The 21,116-nt window shown below is 40.9% G+C and overlaps 2 protein-coding genes across 3 annotated transcripts in view; both read left to right on the top strand.

Moving 5' to 3' along the window:
- Window positions 1–6,278: 6,278 nt before the first annotated feature.
- Window positions 6,279–9,125, top strand: LOC112450950 (small integral membrane protein 32). Its single transcript, XM_025008601.2, has 2 exons — window positions 6,279–6,792; window positions 7,119–9,125. The coding sequence occupies exon 2, from the start codon at window positions 7,132–7,134 to the stop codon at window positions 7,477–7,479; it is 348 nt and encodes a 115-aa protein (XP_024864369.2). The 5' UTR covers window positions 6,279–6,792; window positions 7,119–7,131; the 3' UTR covers window positions 7,480–9,125.
- Window positions 9,126–9,748: 623 nt separating this feature from the next.
- Window positions 9,749–21,116, top strand: part of LOC108243075 (protein diaphanous homolog 1) — an 89,469-nt gene continuing 78,101 nt past the window's right edge. Inside the window, exon 1 of one of the 2 annotated variants that reach the window (XM_025008600.2) lies at window positions 9,749–10,601. In XM_025008600.2, the coding sequence (XP_024864368.1) occupies window positions 10,491–10,601 (111 nt within the window). In that variant the 5' untranslated portion in view covers window positions 9,749–10,490. The remainder of the gene's footprint in view (window positions 10,602–21,116) is intronic. The other variant, XM_025008599.2, reaches the window with a different exon arrangement.

Here is a 21,116-nt window from a genome sequence, read left to right as displayed (position 1 = left end):
TGAAAGTAAATACAGCAGAATATAACTAGACATTTTATAAGGAAATGAATGTAAAGAAAGGTTTTATGTCTTTTCATATTAGCTACTGCATATACATAAAGTACATTTTTATACTATAATAATTCTATCTGGATTGTAAAAAAACAACAACTCACTTTTCCTTTTTTAAGTGTAACAATAAATATTCATCTATAATTACAGGTTGATCTCATATAGCAAGTGTTATTTGGAACAATGTTGGCATCCCTCAAGCCCTAAGAACAGAATAAGTATATGCAAAATAATTAGTCGTGTTAATATCTTATTTTTAAATACACACAACAACAGCAACAAACATGATAAAATGTGGTTGTAGACATTTCGAAATCGCCCTCTAAATGTTTGCTTGAAGATTTGGAGGCTTCTTGTAACTGTCCGCTTATTGTTTCGGCTCTTCTCCAGATGCTTACAGCCTGAGCTCCTTCAGGTCTGCAGGAGTTCTGATCAGTTCTGATACATTCTTATTCCCTCTAAATGGGCTTTACTGGGATACAGTCGGAAAGTTTTGTTTGGACATTTTAAATCGGTCCATTTTTTTTAACATTCTCTTGTGATTTATGATTGTGATTACAGCGTTGATCACCGTCATTAAGCTGATCACTGTGTCAGGGTTAAACATGTTCTCAAATGCTGTGGTGATGTATTGATTTCATCTAAAGAGCCGTCTTCCTCTCCCCGTGAAAACATTTTCCTATTCTGACTATACTTCACCCTACACTGTGATAGCATTTCTGAAATTACCAGACACCTCTGTTGTCTTCATCACTGAAAAAAACGTGTTTTTTTTTAAATACATGTTGCCGGGAGAAAAAGGCTCCCCCCTTTCATCCCTTCCCAGAAAACAAGACGAAGCATTTGGTTCTCTGGTGAGATAATCGAGTGACTAACTGTGCAACATCCTTTTGCCATCAGGGGCATTTGATGCTCTGGCAGGGGGGGCAAAAAGAAAAAAAACTAAACAAAACAGTGCCTCGGGATTTTCCTACAGACATTAAGAGGGAAGGTGTGTTGGAGAAAATTAACTTGGTTACAGAAAAGGAAAGCATGGGAGCCATTATTTGATCTTTGCCTTTATTTGTTTAACAGTCAATCGCACTGAATCGGTCCTGGTAATGAGAGTATATTGACATAAGAGAGAAAAAAGTCATCGCTGCTCGTGCCGACATTAGTCATCATATTGCCTGTGTTGTGCTATCGCCTGGTTTTTTTTTCTCTCTCTGTCTGTGTTTATGTAAGTATGTTGCAATGTGTGTGTATATTCCAGATTGTGGATCTCGCTTGCCAGATGCCTCTTATAGATATTTCTTTTGCTTGTGCACTTGCAGGGACGTGTACGTCGGTGGGCTCGTAATCTGTCTTTTGTGTCACTGTAGAGTCAGTCTGGGAATACGGCTGTTATCAGAGGCCATTTGCGGTTCGATGTGCGTCTCGGCATACAAAGGAAGATGGTCTTATTGTTTAGAAAAATTGATCTTTAGCGATGTAGGGACTTCGGCGGCGCAGTTTTTATGAGCCGGCCTGCCACTGAGGCAGTGTAAAGCAGAGATGGATAGACACTATAGACACTATATTTGGGTGGCTTTTGGCCTCCTGCCTGTGAGGCGAACGACTCCCTTGCTCTGTGCAGCTCCTGCTGAGGGAAGCAGGAAAATACATTAATGGAGCCAAAAAAAATAAATAAACAAAACTCTGCCGGCTAAAGCAATTTACCTCCAAGGAATTAGCTGTAACGGCTGAGTAAAGCACCGCTGTGAGTGGAGATTACCTCCTCTTTTGTTGGTGGTATCTGCTTTACCCTCACTTTACGTAGCATCATTTGAGGTGACTGAGACTTAATGATGCAAGACAATGGAGGGCTCCCACGGAACATTTTATAAAATTTTACTCTGCCCTTCTTGGAAAAAAGAGAAGAAAAGAAAATAAGACTCAATTCTCTAGTTAGCTGACACTGCAGAGAAATGTGCATCATTGTGAGCTTCCTCAGTGAGCAGTGAGTTTAAATGAGGGACAGTGTGCAGACATAATCCCGGTTGACTTGCATGTCGTACCATTTGCTTTGCTTATGTCCCATTACTTGGAACATTAAGCCTGTTTTAGACTCCTCTGCCTCTCTGTTTCCCTTTCGAGTTAAAAAGCATGATTTAAGGCTCTAAACTTTTAGCGTTTTTGTTTATCTCCACTTTGAGTTGTCAGTACTTCATGGATGAGCTGTCTCCCCCCCCCACACACACACACACACACCCTTCCCTTTTTGGATGGATTAGAAGGATTAAGAAACAGCAAAGGGGGGCGGGGATATAGAGGGTAAAAGAGAGGACAGGAGGGAGAGGTACAATAGGAGAAGATGGGGAAACAAGACCACACAAATGGAAGTGAGAAAATTAGAGGGGGAAGAACAACTAAAACAACAAACGCAAAGTGGAAAGAACAACAAAAACATTGTTTTGTGTGAAAATATAATTGACAGAATTTAAAAAAAAAAGGAGAAGCAGCCTCTGCAGGGATGAGCCACTTTAAGCAGTCCTAATTAAGACTTTTTTGTTCGTTTAAAGCTACTGTAAAGGTCATCAACTCAACTCTGACTTATAGTCATCAACTTAAAGACAACCTTCTTGATGAGCTAACGCGTCTTTGCTTTAAAACAACTACAACATCTAACATCTCAGAGCAACATCTAACATCTGTTAGTTTTGCATTAACTAGTTATTTACATAGACTTTTATGGAAATTTGCACTTCTTGAACAGCTTTTGAGATTGGATTCATCCCCTTTGGTTTTTGCCCAACTCAGAACTAACCGTTAGTTTGTAAATTCAGCCAGAATGACTCTATTTCTCCAAATTGTGGTCTTTCAAAAAGCTACGTACAACAGGTAAGATATTAACTGTTTATTCAACTGTTTTGTGCAACTCAGGTTCTCCTAGCTGAGCACCAATACTGTAGAAGGGTGGTTTATTGAAAAAAACAATTCCCTGTATGTGTAACCACACATTACCTTCCTCTTGGTGAACTCCTGCCTTTGTTTGGTTTCCCCCAGAGAGTTTTAGTGACACATTTCATGTTTGTCCTTCATTTGCATGTTCGAAGAGCGACCAACTCCTTCAATAATAATAAGTGATGTTACCATATGCCGAAATTGCAGCGTCTAAGAAGAATATCGAACTTTTTTTTGGCTGCAGCACATTTTTTCCCACCTCCAGAATGAGGAGAATTCTTGTGATAAATTCAGTTTGTGGTGTGCGTGGTGGAAAGAGCTCCACTGCCACTCTTTTGTGGCAACAAACTAATAATGTTGGTTCAGCGTAGGCTGACAATATGTCACACAATGACTCGTCCAACTAATTATATTTGGTCCAGCTAAACCCCCTTCTTGTTTAGCTGTGAGCTCTCAGTAAAGCGTATTTAAAGGAACGAGGAGACAGTAAGTGTGATGGGGACCGGTTTTACATCATCCCCCAAAACAGCTTTAATGTTGTTTTTTTTCTCTGGTGTGACAGCTCAGGCTTTAAATCCAGCAGCATTATGGCTTTACTTCCTGCTTATCAACTAAGTCAGAGTAGACTTGTCTAAAAAACTTGAATATCTCTTGTCCTTCCTGTGAAGAGATTCATATTACTGTCCACTGATTGGACACTTGATAACTTAGCAATTAGTACAGACAACTCAGGGCAATGTGCCTGATTTTAATCTGATAACTTTGAAAAAAACAACAACAAAAAAAATACAGTCGATAAGTTAGAACTATTTGTACGTTTTGGTTGGGAATCAGCTTTTTTGATGGTTGTGATTGGTTATTACGCAAACCTGTAAGTAGCCGTAACTATTCCTGTGAACATATGCCATAAGATGTGCAATTTGCTTGAATAATTGAGAATTTCTAATCTCGCCTGAGCAATTGTTCCGAGATGAAAACACACTGTTTGAAAGAAAAAGAAAAAAAAAAAAGAATAATCCTCTTTCGAGAATAAAGTCAAACCAAATTAGAAAAGCTGCAATAAAGGCTATTAAAGAATAATAAAGAGAGAGCGTATTAAACTGTAATCTCCTTATCTGTCACAATTACTGCTGTTCCTCCATGTATGTAAACATGGCTTCAGGCTGTTTTCAGATTTCCCAAATGACACACGCTCCTGCTGAACCTTGGTCGGCTGTAATCCTCGGTGCCGCCGAATGCCAACGGAGACGCAGGACGGCAAGACACTGCGAGGTGTTTGTGTGTTACTCGGAGGCTCGGTTGCCACTGACTTATGATTGCGCACACGTCTGTGTCAGTGTGGCATCGATGGAGTTTTCCAATACGGGACTGAATAACAGAGCCGAGTAGTGAGGGTGTGCGAGCCCTTCTGTCCTTGAGCTCTTCGCCTGCCAGGCGTTCTGTTCAGACAGAGCAGCATACGTACAAACAGGCCGGCATGTAGCGTTTACGAGCACGCTCCCTGTATGCACACTCGTGTCCGAAACATCATGTGGCGAAAGAGCAAACATCCTCGTCTTGGTGTCAAATTAATTTCACAGACAGCAAACAAACAGATGTTCCAATCAAGCTTTTAGCCCAAACCTAACAGTGCCCTGTCCGTTTATTATTACCTGTTGCCAAAAGACGAAGGCAGACGATAATGTTTTTGTCCGCATGTGTGTGTGCGCATGTATGTGCTTGTGTGCCTGTCTGTTACCAAAATATCTCGTGAGCCGCAGGACAATTTTTAATAAAACTTGCAGAGAATAATCACTGGATGAACATCTACAATTGATTAACTGTTGAAGTCAACTCAATTCAAGATGGCCGCCGCAGACAGCTAAACTTATCAAACAACAAAATGGCTAAAACTCAATAGAGTTTATAGATACTGACCTAAAATTTGGTGCTGTGTTAGCTAAGGCTGATCACCAACACACATACTGAGGGCTAACAGGTTGTGCAGGATCTTTGTCTAAAGTTTTCCCATTAACTGTTTAGAGTCAACTTTGCCTGTCTGTTAGCAAAATATCTCATAAACCAAAAGACAGGTTTTAATGAAACTTTCAGGGAATAATTACTGGATGCACCTGTACAACTGATTAACGTTTGGAGCCAAACCAATTTCAGATGGCCAGCTTAGCCAACTGACCTAAGAAAATAGAAAAATTACTATATTTCAGCCAGTTTTGCAGTCATCCAGTTAAAATTCATTGTGGTAGTAGCTGAGAGTCATGCACAACACACACTCCAGGTGCTACTCATTGCACAAGACTTTTGTTCGAGACTTTACTATTATTTGTTAGAGTCAACCATTCTTGTTGGTTAGCAAAATGTCTTATGATCCAGAACAGGGATTTTAATGAAACTTTCAGGAAATAATCACTGGCTGCACATCTACAACTGAATAACCTTTGGAGCCAAGATGACCGCCACAGCTTATCAACCTTACCCAACCCAAAAATGGGCATACCTCAGTTAATTGTACGGATACTGAGCTAAAAAGTGTACGTTTTCACCCATCGCAATGTTGGTTTTCCAGGTTTGACCGAAACGGCTCCGTCACTCCTCGACACAGGACGATCTCAGCGCAAAGCTACTCTGGCGGAAATTAAGCATTCCTTCGAGGAAAGCTGGGCTTTTAATTATGGATGTTAGACTCAGTGCGAGTCACTCCCGGACAGTGACCTCTGTACAAGGTAATCTGCACCTTAATCACCACTATGAGTTCATGCACACACTCAGCAGCGAGCTCACACCTTTTCACTGCTCTCTCATCAGTCTGAGACATTCCCCACACCGCCCCGGAATGAACCTCTGAGGATGGGCCTTCATTTCAGAATCATAGATAGATAGATAGATAGATAGATAGATAGATAGATAGATAGATAGATAGATAGATAGATAGATAGATAGATAGATAGATAGATAGATAGATAGATAGATAGATAGATAGATAGATAGATAGATAGATAGATAGATAGATAGATAGATAGATAGATAGATAAGACCTGCAGTTCTGTCCCTCCCCTCCTGACTCAGGGAGGAGAGGATAGGAAGCTGTTCATGACCTGGCGCGCGCTGATGTGTTTTGGTTCCCATTAATCTCTCCTTTCGTCTCGTTTTAACGGCAGTGAATCAATAGACTCTTAAGGGCAGGCCGTCGGAATTGTATCAAATCAACACGCATCGATTCGTTACTGGATAAAAAAGGGGCAATCACATGTGTGTGTGAGTGTGTGCATGTGTGTGTGGGTGGAAGGGGGGCGGGGGGGACACGGTGGTCGCTCCCGAGTCCTGTGCGCGCATGCAGGCGGTCTTGTTTGCGCTGCGCACCGCCTGACGCGCGGGAGCAGCAGCTACGTGCGTTGCGCGCCAGGCGGTCACCGCCGCTGAAGTTCATCCTTCCTGCCAGACCGCCTAAAAGTCGTCTCTCGGTTCTTACTGTTGCAGCTTCCCGAGCAAGAGGACATCCGTTTGGATTTCGCGTCCAGCACGTGTGTGCGCGCGCGAGCGCGCGCGTCTGTGTGTGTTGGTGGGGGAAATGTTTTGCTTTCTGTCCGCGCCTCTTTACACGTGGATTTGACTGTTTAATGTGAGGAGCCAGAAGGGGACTGTGCGGTCTTCTTTTTTTTTAGCGGACGCAGATCACATCGGGAGCCGTGGACGCTCCGCGGACAAGCGGCGCGTCCTTGGCGCCGCCGGAGCACACGGAGCCCGCGGGGACGCCGAGGAATGCGGATCCGAGATTCTGACCAGTCCGAATCACCTGCGGAACTCTTCGCAGCTCGAACCAAAGTAAGTAGCGCGGCTGCGGCACAGACACCGTGTCATATGGCGGGGGATATCTGCCTCAATGCGCCTCCAAATTATCTCCAGACTTTACTTTGTGGCGCATGCAGGCGCATATTAGGACTTTATTCTGCGGTGGTCTCGTTAAACATGGAATGTGGATAAAAAGATGTTCCTATAGCCTGTGTCTTTTGGCACCCCTGATTCTTTATTACTTCTTAAATCCACGTTCATGAGTCAGACATAAGCTGCGCTCAGCCTGAGCAAACATGGGGCCGGTATTAAGCTTCATGACTATCTCTCCCTGTGTGTGTGTGTGTGTGACTCTCCAGCCGACCGGGCACCATGCTGAGGCAGATCCTCCTCAACTCCACCGACGCCCCGGACTTCGACCTGGTGCTCATGGCCCAGTCGGCCGCCGCCACGCACGCCCCCGCCTCCCTGAACGCGTCCAACGGCGGCTCGGTGAGCGTGGCCGCGCTGCTGAGGCCCACCGCGGGGAGGGGCGGCGGGGGGCTGCGGGAGGGCGAGCTCCACAAGCCGGACCTGGTCACCTACATCGTCATGTGCCTGCTGCTCTTCCTGCTGGTGCTGCTCATTGTGTTCTTCATCAACTGCCAGCTCCGGAACTCCTTTTTCGCCTCCATGCCATATGACAGGTCACTGAGAGAGGCCCGGACCTCCTATAAGTAGACCTCCTCCTTCCACATACACACATACACACACACATGCACGCACACACACCCTCCCCTTCCACACACAAGGACAAACTCCTGGAATTCTGGGAGGCATATGGCGAGATTCTCATGGAGCTGGAGTGCTGTCAGAGGAACTGCTGCTGGATCTCTAATCTAATCAGTGAAGGACTTGAGGACGTGACACATGCGGACATTTCGGGGGACTGTGGCAGGTGGAGACATAAACTCCAGAGTGAATTAGTGACTCACATGGGCCTGGGCTCTCTGGTATATTTAGTCTAAAACAATCTATCGTCTGTTATGATTCACCTGTGTGCTCTCTGCAAAGCCGAAACAAACTCATTCCAGTAACAACATTCCCAGTAAGCTGTCCCAGTTCAAACCTGACCCGGCGCCTGAAGCTTGGGCCTGTTTTTCTTCATGAAACATGACTCACAATGATATGTTAACAGTCTGTATAAAGAAAGAAAGAAAGAAAGAAAGAAAAAAGCATTTTTGTAGAGCTGTAACCTGAATGTCTTGTCTCGTGAATCAATTAAGACAACAACTTCCAACCTTTTGACAAATGACAGATTGCGGGGAGGGTATACTAAGACGTCCTCCGAATTGTCTTCTCAGTTCGTGTGCCTGTAAACGAAAAACAACACAGAGGACGGCGCAGCCACAGCTGCTGATGTGAAAGGCCAGCTGTTTATCTTTTAATACGGCCACTGAGGCATTTATACAGCTACCACAGGGCCGCTAGCCTTATCAAGCACCTTCACTTTTAATTAACTTCTCTCTGACAATTTATAGCGTCATTACGATCGCGGCGGATGAAGGCTCGAGGCTGATGTATGATGAGTCCTGTGCGCGAATGTGACCAAGCCAAGCGGTTGTCTTTTTGCAGGGCCACCGGTGATCCACAAATCCTGTGCAATCTTGTTGTCGGAAAAACATCTCCCACATGCCAAGGCAGATAAAACGAGCCTATCTCTGTAATCCTGTCCCTTTGTGTGTGTGTGTAGGTGTGTCTGGTGTGTGAACACAAGTTTGTTGATGTCTGAGACAAAGTTATACAATGAGCAATATACCTCGTTATTACCCCTGCCAAGCAAAGTGCAGTCAAATAATATTTTTTGAGCATTTACTCTCAGTGTGTCATCTGTGCTGTAATTTCCTGGAGATGAAAAACAGGAGACTGGAGGCTATTAGTGAAACTTACTGCCTATAAAATGGGAAATCAACTTACTTTGATTGTGAAGAGATCCTGCACAGAACTATGGGGTTATTATATATATATTTTTTTACAGATTTAACACTTTTTCATGATGGGTGATTTAGTTATTTACTGCTTATTTCCTCCCTATTGCCATATTAACTTTGCTTGACACATTGTGAGTTGTTTTGACACTTCCTGTTGTTTTTATACTAACCACTTGGTGGAGCCCCAAGTCTTGTTTTGTTTTTTTTGTTTTTTGTTGTTATGCACATCATGGTTACAGAGCAAAATGGCAAAACACTGCAGCAACAGAGCACTCATACAGCCTTTAACAAACAAATGTAAACGAGTTCAGGGCTCAGAACATATATACTGAAATGTAGCATTTACAAAAACATGAAACAAAACAAACAAAAAAAAAAGCACCAAGCAAAGCAACAGGTTTCAAGTGAATCACTTCCAGTGAGGATGAAACATTAGGAAACTACAGTTTGTTAATAGTCCTTTCAGTGCACACAGATAGGAGCTCTGAGGTTAATTACCCCCCTTTTCAGAAATTCAATGTAAGACGAAACGCCCGTGTATTATCAAGCTGCGGCTGACCTTAAAAGAATGAACAGATGTGTTTTGGTCACTGCTAAAGACTAAATTATGGAGATTTAAGCCTGGCAAAGAGAATACTCTTGTAATCTGAAAAGGAAAAAACACACTGGGAAGGGCCAAAGGGGGGGAATATTACAAATGGGTTTTTAATTGACCTTCAGGGAAAACAGTCTTTCTTACTTTTTTGCAACAAAGGAAACACGAATAAAAAACTAACTTTAAACCTACTTGGACTATTTCCAGTGAAGTGGAATGCTGCCTAGAAGCAGCTGTCATTCCTCCCAGGCTACAGGCACTTCTGATCTCATTTGTCTTTAGGAATTTTTTCAGATTTTTTTTTCTTTTCTTCCCCTCATATTTTTGGGTTTTAAACTCTAGAATGTGACAAAGCGATGCCCTAACACTCGCCTCCCTGTACCGGTCTGAACGCAAGTCTTGACTGGTGAAGGCATGCTGCACAGTTCGCAGCATGAGCTTGCCTGTCTGTCTGCCTGCCTTGTGTCTGGACCGAGCTGTCAGTTAAATCCTCTCTCAGGTGCAAGCCGCACGGCGCATGCTCCACCCCACGAGCCCAGTCTGTCAGAAGAACGAACAGGAAGACTCCTGCGCTTACTTCCCCGTTGTCACCCAGGGGGTAAAAAGTTAACCTAAACTTTCAGCAGTCATGGAAACCAATTTCGGACACGCCGCCGATTACAGCCACCGGTAGCACCGCGTTGTTGTCGCTGAAACAGACTCGTGGAGGTGAACGGGGGAGGCGGTTATTTTGGGTCCGCTTTGCCTAACTTAATTACACTGTAGCCCGGACTAGCTAGCGTGGCTAAAGCTAACGTTAGCTCGGGGTTTTTTTTACCGCATATTTTCGCAGGACTAAACACCCTGTCAAAGCTGTGGGTTGTGTTTCTTATGGGAAGTTGTAGACTTACGTCCATATTAGTGTTCCTCGGAAGCAACAGGTTGTTTTACTACTTCTTGTCCCGAGGATTTTGGGTTGTGCTTTGAATTTCCCTCCTTCGGTCATACGGACAGGCGGCTACGCGAGGGGCTCGTTTGGCTGTCTACCAAATTATTAGCAAAACTGTGCTAATTGCGGCTAACTAGCACAGATAGGCCCCAGGGGAGTCACTTTTTTTCCTCCGCAAGTTAAGCAACCATATATGTTTTTTTTAAAGCTAGGGGATTAAACTGATTAATTTATTAATATGGATCAACCCACGGGGAACTCTGCCTCTGCTGCTGGACCTAAGAAGGAGAAGGAGAAGAAGTCGAAGAAGGAGAAGGGCAACGAGGATGGAGACAGCAAAAAGAAATTCGTGAGTACCCGTCCTCTGGTTTGGCTCAACTTGTTTGTGGGAATTCGAACTGCCACCCGACAGTGGAGTAGGGCCCAGGTGTTTACCAAACTCTCCTCCCGCTGGTGGTTGGGCTTTTTTTCTTCCTCTCAAATTTCACCTGCAGCTGCGAAGCACCAACTGACACCGTACCTGTAATTACTGTCACCCCCTGAGCCCGTGTTTACCAGCTGTCAACAGGTCGCTCTGTAGCATTTACGAGTCAGATCAAAGTTCTAAAGAGTACATATGAGGAAGTAGGGTTTTTTTTTTTGTTTGTTTTCTTTCTTAGAATTGAACTTGTCAGTGCCTCCTAATTATATACATTGCTGTCAACAGGTTCACACACAACTTCAAGTTTATAAGAAGTAATGTATACTCATTTGGCTGCTTTATTTCCCTTCGTGTCAGTGTATTCCAATCTCTGCATCAGACACATAGATTTAAAACGGAAAAAAAAGAAGTTGTTTCAAATGAAGTGACCTACTCTCTCTGGAAAGGTGTGGCCTAAATTTTCTCCAGATGACTTAACTTCGTTTCTGTGTTGGCTGGGATGATTCAGCACGGTGTCTGGATGGCAGCAGAGGAGAAACAAATTCACTACATACTCTGGTGTAACTTTACCCCTTGGCCTCATCTACCCACAGGTGAAAACTGATATTGATCATAGTGGCAACCAGTAAACACAGAGGATGTGCAAGTAACATGAACGACTCCACAACACGACTCACGATCACAGTCTTTATTTTTATAATAGTTATTAAATGCTCAGGATTTCCACTGAGCACCTTGAATGTTAGGCACTGGGAGTTAAAGTTGGACTTTGTTAAAGGCTCAGTTTTGATTACCTGGAGTGGAATGAGAGCACAGTTTAAACAGTTGCACAATTCTGAATGGGTGGGCAGCTGTTTAAAGTGTTAGGCTGTCTATGGTCATGCAATGCCTTGAGGTAACTGTGCACGTGCCTGTGTGTGCGGCTCACCTTAGGATGAGTCATGCCCCTCAGTACAGTGCCTCATCAGTACGTTTCAAGATGTTGGAAACTAAAACTAGATCTAAACATGATAGTAAGACTCGGTGTGTTTGAAGTTTAAATTCTTAAAATCTGACTAACACACTAGAATGATGTCTCTCAAAGTTTTTGTGCCACATCCCCCCTTTGGAGGAAGAGAAAAAAAAATTCAACAAAATTATCTGGAACTGGAGGGAATGTAAAATAAACTGTAGATCTGCGCAGTTCTTTTAAAATTTATCTTGGTCATTGTGTTAAAAAAATGTGACTTTGTTTCTGTGACATTTTGTTTCTAGATTGCTGTTTGAAAGTCTTTTTCCAAAATAAAGAACAAATAAAAAATTACACTTTGCTAAAAGAATAAAAACAAAATGCTTCATCAGCTTCTTCTTATGAAAAATGGATAGGAAAACGTGCAATCACCTATTAGTAACAATAACATTCATTTTGTGCACAGAAACCCTACAAATATAAATAAATAACATTTCACTAACTGAAAAGCTGCAGTGAATGTATTTCTGCTATATCTTAAAAAAAAAAAAAACAACTACAGTTCAGTCTGTTCCAAAGTTTGAGCAGATATTTGTCAGAAATATTGAGTTCCAAGTTTGTACTTGAAATGATCAGTTTTCAGGCATACATACAATTTTTATGTTTTTTTTGTCTTTTCATTCACTGTAATTCCAACAGCACAATATCTTCCATGACCTTGATTTGAAGCAGCTTTTTTTTTCTTTTTGTCCACATTTACATGCTGGCGGATATTGTGAGTAAACTAATCAACAATAACTAAAATATCAGCCTGGCCATAGGTTGGACATCCCACTCGGAGCCATAGGTGAGAGCAGCATTTTCCCACCTTGATCATAACCACCCTGACAGTTTGCCCCTGATTTAAAGTGACCTCCTCCAGCCAGCAAACTTTTCCTACATAAAAGAAAGGAAACTCTTCCCTTTGCGCTCATCATGTGCCGGTTGACCTGTAAGGAGTAGATCCACTCTCCTTTCTGCCTTGCACAATCCTGCCTTCTCTGGTCCGTCACTAAAACAAGCAACATCTAACATTAGTGCCACTTGCAACCTTTTAGGCCCAGAACAGGGAGTTCAAAAGTTTCAGGATTTGGAAGCTATTTAGTAAAAGTAGGGGGCTGACCATCCACGGGGCGAAGCATAACTAGCTAATTTAACAAAACTTAGAGGGGCAGCTTTCCTTTTTTTGTCTGTTCTTTTCTTAGACATTCTCACATCTGTCATCCACTGACTTGAAAAACGATTCAGTGTTACGCCCCTAACGTTGACCAATCAGAAGTCTCGGCAAATAAATGAGAGCTCTTGTCCAGTCTGTGATGGTGTTACAACAATGACTGTTGCTTGCTTGCGCAACAATATCTACACCCATGGATCCACAAAAATGATCACAAACAAACTCAGGGAAGAAGAAAATCACCAACTATTGTGAATAAAATTACATTCTCCTTCATTATGCAAATCAGGGATAACACGATGACTCTTCTAGGCAAATGTGCATTGGTCACTTCCCAAAGATTTTCATGTAAAGAGGAGTATACTGTGTACATGCCCTTAGTCAAAGTACACAGTGTAATGTTCTCTAATGAAGCATTGTTCAAGTTATAAGACATGCATCTAATAAATAACTCCACTAAATCAAACAAAAACATTCCTGAACATTTGTTCAGAAATTCATTTGCCCATTTTGTTTTGGTGTCAACAGAAATCATGAGCTATTTAAATGATCAAACAAGCTCTTAAATATTATAGAAGCATTACTGTTGCTGTTTACAAAAAGATTAAGTGTTTTGCTTTGAATATAATGAGTATAATTATGTGACTTCCTGACCGTGCATCGAACCCTGACCTCCCACAGGTGAAGCGGATATGCAAACTATTGTCCAAACAGAAACACGTAACAGCAACCAAAGTAGCTTCATAAGGTTTTATACAGCTACTTATGGAACCCCCTGCCAAAAATGACAAAAATATTAATTTAAAAAAAATGTGGATGTCGTTCGTCTGTCCCCCCCCTTTGGGGTTGCTTTCCACAGTTTGAGAACTACTATGCTAGATCACATAGTTGAATTGCTCCTGCATGCCTGTTCATTTAGACCCGAACTGGCCTTGGTGCTGTGTGTGAGCTCCACAGTTCTTGCTGTGCCAAATCTTTTACATGGAAACTTCAGAAGTACGTAATCACTGACAACGGGAGTTCTACCCAAGGAAAAAATAGACTCAGGCAGAAGATGTTGTTAACAAAAGAAAATTTCCAACAATAACAAAGAGCAAACAAAATGCACAGCGCTGTAAAGCTGCCCACCATCTCATTCCGCAATCAGCTATTTATTTCTGTCAGTTGCTTCAAGCCTGTGACATGGTAGACCAGTCAGAAGAAAGTCCAGCATTTACAAGCTCAAAAGGTTGGACACCCATCTCCAGCTGTCCCAGTAAAACGTACTTCAGTCAATAAATTGATTTTTCCTCCTGTGTTGTTCATCTTGGGACACAAACAGGAGTTCATTAGCTGGACTTAACTGTTCATATAAATCTACAGAGTCTGAGACGTGAACCTTCTGTGGCACAATCTTTATTACTCCTCTGTTGTAGTTCAGTCAGAGGTGCAAGGTTGTAAAAATCACTGTTTGTTTACAGTGTTGAATCATCTCTCAACTTTCCTGTTTGTGCCACCAACTTATCTATGACCTTATCATGACCTGCTTTCAGCTTTTTTTTTTTTTTTGGCATGACAAAGAAATAACATGAATATGTAACATTCTTGTATCATCTTCTGTATATTCTTTTGATACTCTAACCAAAATGTTTTTTGTTCTTGTTTTGTTTGTTTTATTCAGTGATCATTAATTGACAACGTTTCATAAATAGTTTGATTATTTTGTTACAAAGTGCTTTTGGAGTGGCTTAAGTTAAATCTGAAATGAAAGTAAGCACGATAAATGTTGATTAACTGCATGATTTTTTAAAAATAAATAAATATAGGATGTGTATATATATTTTTTTTTGCTTTTATTAAAATATTCAATTTCAAGTGGCTGCATCAAACTATTTCAACCCCTAAAGCTAATCCCTGTAATGGTGAAGTGTACTTCTGTACCACAAAAACATAATGGATTGGTGTAATGGTCCCCTGCTGTGTGTAAGCTCGTCTGGAAGCCAGAACACGTGTGCGTCTGTGCGAGTCTCAGCTCACAAACTTACTGGCTTTTGGCAAATGCATCCTGCAGTTGTGTTCCACAGGACTGATTACCATTACTTACCGTGCTTACAGGTGCATTAGTTGCTGAACGCAATCCAGGTCTTCAGTTTGAAACCAAAAGCTGGTCATTTTAGTTGAGACCTCCGAGGAGCCATCTGTGCTCCTCGGGTCCACAGTGACCGAGATGGAGAGGCTCAGCATTCATGCCTGTTGTTGTTATAAACGAGTATGCTGGCTCGGCCCAGCAGGCAGGAACAGTGGGGATTAGCCAGGGATCATTGCTTTGGACAGTTGTTTGGAATGCAAGGTGAATTTGAGATCACAGGTTTTGGCTTTAGGTCACTGTTTTCCCAGTCTCTAACATCATTTTCCCTGCTGATTCAGTGTTATGGTCCATTTAATGAGGTGTGACAGCAGCTCTGTTTTTGTTTGTTTGTTGTGCTGTTCTCTTTTGTGTAAAATGAATTGTGAGTGGAAAATAATAGTCAGTAATTCATTTCTGTAGTCGGTGGGCATTGTATGTGTTAAATGATTAGTTTATTGTAGAATTGGTAGAAATCCTTAATTTTGTTGCTGCCCATTGACTGGAACACAGACCTCTGATTCTATGATTCCACCTCTGATCTTCATTGTTTCATCTCTGCCTGCAGACATGTCTGCACTACACTCAGGATGTGAACAGAATCCGCTCCTGTATTTGTCATTGCTACATATTTGAAACTGAGATGGCACTGAGACAACTTACATTGTTTGCTTATTTTTATTAAATCGCATTGAGTTAGCAGATGCTTTCGCACCAAGAGACTTGCAAGTGCATAAGAGCTGAGAGATCCACTGAGAACGCCTATCAGCCGATGACCTAAATTCTAAAGATCACTATCAGCCATAAATGGTTGACAGTGATCTTTAGAAAATTAGGGCAGCTGATGGCCACTGTATAATGCAATTATTTAATTATTTTTCATCTCCAGAAGGCGAAAAGTAATTCTCCCCAACACGTGCATGTTTAATTGATCGCACAAGTTCTGTTTTTAAAACTTTTTGTTAACTATCACAATCAACTCTGCCTCTTTGTTAGCAAAACATCTAATGAACCACTGGATGGATTTTATTTAATGTTTATTTAACCAAGAAAGAACTCAATGAGATTAGGAAACTCTTTTTCAAGATTGCCCTGGGACAAACTCAGAAAGTAGTCGTTGAATGCACATTACAGCTAAAAGATCTCACTACATTTTAGTTTCACATGACATCATGTATAATGTCATTTACAGGGTTAGACCAAAAAGGCTCCAACTCTATCCCCTCCCATCATAAAATGATCTTAATTTAAAACTCTGACATGAAAGGTGGAGGGCAATATGCATTCCATATAGAACTGCTTGACCTTTTTAATTTGATTTTTTTGTTTTTCCTTCTTCATCTGTCCAAATGTCAGTTTCTTAGTTATACACATTAAAGTTTACAAAACTTTAAAAATTAAAATAATGATTGAGGAAATCTGGGCAGAAATTAGGGAAGACGATTGAATAAGGTTCAGTTATTTTCAGCAGTAACAGTAGTCAAATAGGTCAAACCTTTTTAAACTCTCTCCTGAGTCTGTCTTTAAGTCTGTTTCCTCGGATGTTAACTGTTTGAATGAATAATGTCATAAGTGTTCAGTTCTATTGCTTAACATGCTTAGATTCATAGTTATTGAAATGATTTAAATGATTGCTTTTATAACACAGCCTGTTATTCATATCTGCAAAGACTACACACTAGCAATGACATCAGAGTGGCTATAATTTTTGTATGGACACACATGGCTGTAGATATTTTCAGTGACTAAAGCAAAGTGTATTTTTTTCACCCCTAAATCTTTTAAACAGAATGTTCATGCTTTATCCTCACTTGTAAACAACGTTATGCACTTGTCACAAGCATTGTCTGCTTAAACTCTTAAGTTGAATCACACCTTTTAACATTTAGTATTTCCTCCATCCATATTTAGATTTTAGAGAGATTGTGAGCATGAACATGGTGCTGCTACATTACTACTATGACTAATACTACCATTAAAAACCTAGAAAGCTGAGCCGTAGTGTATCATACCATGTAACATTAGTGAATTGAATAATAGGTGTGGGCCTGTGGTGGCTGCAGCTTTGTGTTCACATCCCCAACGGAAAATAAACAGACCCTTAGAGGGAATATTTAAATATAGCTCCCTAATGATTATTTGTTTCGCACACTGTCTAAAGTGTATTGCACATTCTGAGCAGCAGCCACAGCACACTCAAGTACTGTTAGTCACAAAAACAACAATCAAATTTATTCTTCTAAGTAATCAGGTAGCGGTTCCCTTTTGAGTTTGTTTGAAGTTAATGTGGTGTTGTATTTGAACACCCAAATTGTCACAGCTTGAGTTGACTTAAGTGTTTTTAATCAATAAACGTCTGCTTAATTGCAAAGATAAGTGCATCGTCTTTCAAGCATGACATCTTCTGCCTGGCTGTGACTTTGTGCTGCCGTGTGCTTACATCCTGGGGGAACCACCTCAGCAAACGCTTAATCTCCTGCGCCGTCACAAATTAAGGCAGCCAGGTCACGACTCCTCAGTCACACTTAAATCTGACTCAAGTGCCCCGAGTCAAGTAGAACAGTTAAAAATTTGCTTTGGTGCACAGCAGGTCTCCTCAGTAGCTTTCTTTTTACACACATCTACTCGATTCCTGCAACACACGCCTTCTGTAAGCGTAGACGCTCGTACAGCTTCCTGTTTTGTAGATCTTTGGGGAACAGGAGCACACTCGAAGATGAATTGTAGACTTGGTGCCAACATGAAACCAGAGTGCTTAATGGACTTCGAGAGGCAGAGGCTGCTTGGCAGAGACTGAATGATAGTATTTTAGAGAGCATAAAAGCAGGTGAGCGAGTGACCACCAGTCAACAGAGACTCAGAGGAAAAATGGTAAAGAACACACAAAAAAAACAAAAAACAAAATAAACAAAAGTAAGGTTTAAAAATGTGCGTTTGTGGTTGTAATCAAGGATATTTAATTCATAAATAAGGGAATTCTAACAGCAATCAAATTCTAACAGTCTATTCTTCCAATAATTACAAACACCTGTTGGAACAGTAACAGTAATGCCCCGGGTACTTTAGGATCTGTTTAGTTCTTACTGTAAATCTCAGACTGTAAGACTTTCTCTGAAGCCTGTTCAGACTAGGTGTTTGCTGAGTTGGGTAATAAAAATGTTATCAATTTGTTGGAATGTAGAACCACTGCACCTTTAAAATACCATTCTAAGAATAGACTCACCTTCACCTTGCTGGCTGGATGTTTCATAGAGTTCCCTTTTTCATGCCGCACTTTTCTATTTAGTCTGTGTCGCATGACAACAAAGGAACAAGTAACATTTCATGCAGTTGTAACGGCGCATGGAATTGACCTAAACTGTATGGTACAGCAGGTCTTGTCTTTCATGAACCCTCTTTTTGGCATGCATTCTTTCAGCAATTATGAACAGAATAGGTATTTAGACTTCTTGAACAATATTTCCAGCATTATGTTCTAGAGTTCTGCTAAGGATACTTTGGCTAAACATCAGTTCAATTTGTTTTCAGTCATAGCGTCCTAGTAAAACTAGGACAGAAAAGTGTTTTTTTTTTTCTCTCCTTAGCAGTGTTTTCACTAAACTAAAGCCCTACTGACATCTATATGCATTAAAACCCCAAGTGTCTTCACTCTCACCCTAAAAGTCCCCTCTTTTATTTATTTTTTAACCTACAGCTGTTTTGTTCTGCACAGACTGCTGGTGCTGAGACCATGCATTGTGCAGCAGTAGTGTGTCACATTGTTCCAAATTGCCATTGTCTTTAGTAGGCCATAACAATGTGATTAAGGCGTAAACATGTCTACATAATTCAACAAAGATCAGAATACTCCCCGTGCTTAATTTAGTTATTGCTCATTCCAAATATAACCGAATTCTGGTTGAAGTAATCAGGAAATGCTCTCTCTGTGTGTGTGAGAGACTGTCTGTCATTTAGATGGGCTTTATTGAGCTAATATGTGAAGGATGGCAAAATGAGAAACAAAATTTCAGGCCCTGAAAGCTGTTGATTATGTTTGTGTGGAATCCTATAAATATAAAAATACTTATTTTATAACAAGTTATTTAGATCCAAAACATCACTTTGCCTGCCTTTCCCCTCCGTTATGTCGCAGTTCCAGTCTTGTGTCCATTAGGGACAAACGACCTAATCTGATATGTTATCTAACATTATTACAGCTGTCATATAATGATATAATAAGTTCATGAGCTGCAGCTTGGCTAGCAACATGTCAATAAAGCATACAGATGCAATGTATAGTTTAGAATTTTCAAAGATATACCCCTAAAAATTGCAAGCAAATGCAAATGAAAGCATTACTGACTGCAAAAAGTTATTTGTTTTATGGCCCCATGAGCAAGTTCACTCAGGGTGAGGCTCGTGTTGTCTTAAGTGTGTTTAACTTTAGGTGTAGAATGAAGGATTGTCAGCAGAAGAGACAAGTTAGGTCAGATGCTAACTCATGCTGCTCAACAAGACATAGCCACTTCTTTTTGTAGCTCTTTGTCACATGGTGCAGCTGTGTCATCCATAAACTCACGGCTTCCGGTTCAAGTCAGCTAAGAGTGGCTGACTTCTGTACATGTTGTGCGATACAGTGAGGCTGTAGATAAAGAGAAGTCTGTCACTGTCATGCTTCCTCAGAGTTGTTTCATCTAACGCTTATGTACACAGTCAGGTTTATCTGCTGCCAGCTGAAGGCTCTTACAAGCTGCAAAGTTTGTTCAGGATAAAAAATACAATCTGGCAAAAGGTTAGGCTGCTGTTGGGCAGAAATACAAATGAACAACTTTTAAATTTGACTTTTAGACTACTCAGACTTCCAGGATATACAGTTATTGTTGTCATCTATTAAATTGTACTGCTTTTTTTTTTTAGCACACACATACAGCATTAGATCAGTGTTTCTACACTTTTGTATTATTTCTCAAACTCTGAGGGCTGTGACAGGAAGTTATGCAAAAACAGTGAACAGTATGCTTCCGTATTTGTACCTACTATTGCTAAGCCTTATCTCTCTCATTCCCCCTTTCCATCAATTGTTCAAAAAGGTACCAGGGGACCAATAAAACGTGGTATCCCACTCCTTCACCTTGATCTGATATTTATTAAAGGCACAAATGAATACACCTGAAATACTTTCAAGGCTTTTAAAGTAACAGATAGCCTATTTTTTGTCAGCTGCAATATGTTACCATTCTGAACACTGAAGACAACATCATCTTGGTCAAATATACCTGCTTCAACATTTGCAGCACGCCCGTATTCTCATCTTTATTATAAGTGTGCAAGGTCTTCCTTCTCCGCGTCTACAGTAAGAAGGGCAAGTGCAAGATTCTTAGTGTGGGGCTTTCTTGAAAAGTTGCATGAAGGCTCGGATATGTTAAGTGTTGTCAGGAAAACACTTAGCAAACTGTGAAACCCAACAAGCCTTCCTCAAATAGATAATTGATTTGATGTTTGTATTCAGAAGGGTGTACTGTGTGAAAGACAAAAGATGATCTGAAATGCTGTGTTGCATGCATCTAAACAGTTAAAAGAAAACAATGATTATTTTCCTCTAGCAAGTATAAAATATGTGAATAGAGTGTGAGATGTGACTAATTAATTACTTTAATTAGCTGTAGATGTACTTCTAATATATTTATAGGTCTTGTTCTGTACGTGATGCTTTCTTTATCACATACTATATCCCGTGGGATGTATTGTTTTTTTCCCCCCTGACTTTATTTATATAATAAATGTTATAGAACATAATAGATTTTTAAACTTTTTTTTTTGCAGTAAATAGTTTTTAACCTTGTTGAATGTCTGTTTGTAGTTTTATGGTTGGTACCACTCTTTATTTTCATTTTATGCACTACTGTGTGTATTTCTCTGTTAGTCTGATGTTTTATGTTCATGCTGCGTTAAGACTGTGAGCTAGCTAAGATATGTTGCTTCATAAGCTGGCAAAGTGGCTACCCATAATTGCTTGTCAGATTTTCTTTTCTTTCTTTTTTTTTTAACGGCTTTTCCCATTTTATGAGTCAGGGAAGTCACTGCATGGCTGTTGACCTATAGATCAGCTCAACCCTGTAATAATATTTCTGGACGACAAACAAATTGACTAGCAATAAGTGATTTAATGTGTGGTCATTTAGTTTTTTGTTTCTCTTG

The sequence above is a fragment of the Kryptolebias marmoratus genome, linkage group LG9, assembly GCF_001649575.2.
Source record: "Kryptolebias marmoratus isolate JLee-2015 linkage group LG9, ASM164957v2, whole genome shotgun sequence".
Taxonomy (NCBI): domain Eukaryota; kingdom Metazoa; phylum Chordata; class Actinopteri; order Cyprinodontiformes; family Rivulidae; genus Kryptolebias; species Kryptolebias marmoratus.
Note: the sequence above shows the minus strand (reverse complement) of the source record. Positions and strands in the feature narration are given on the sequence as shown.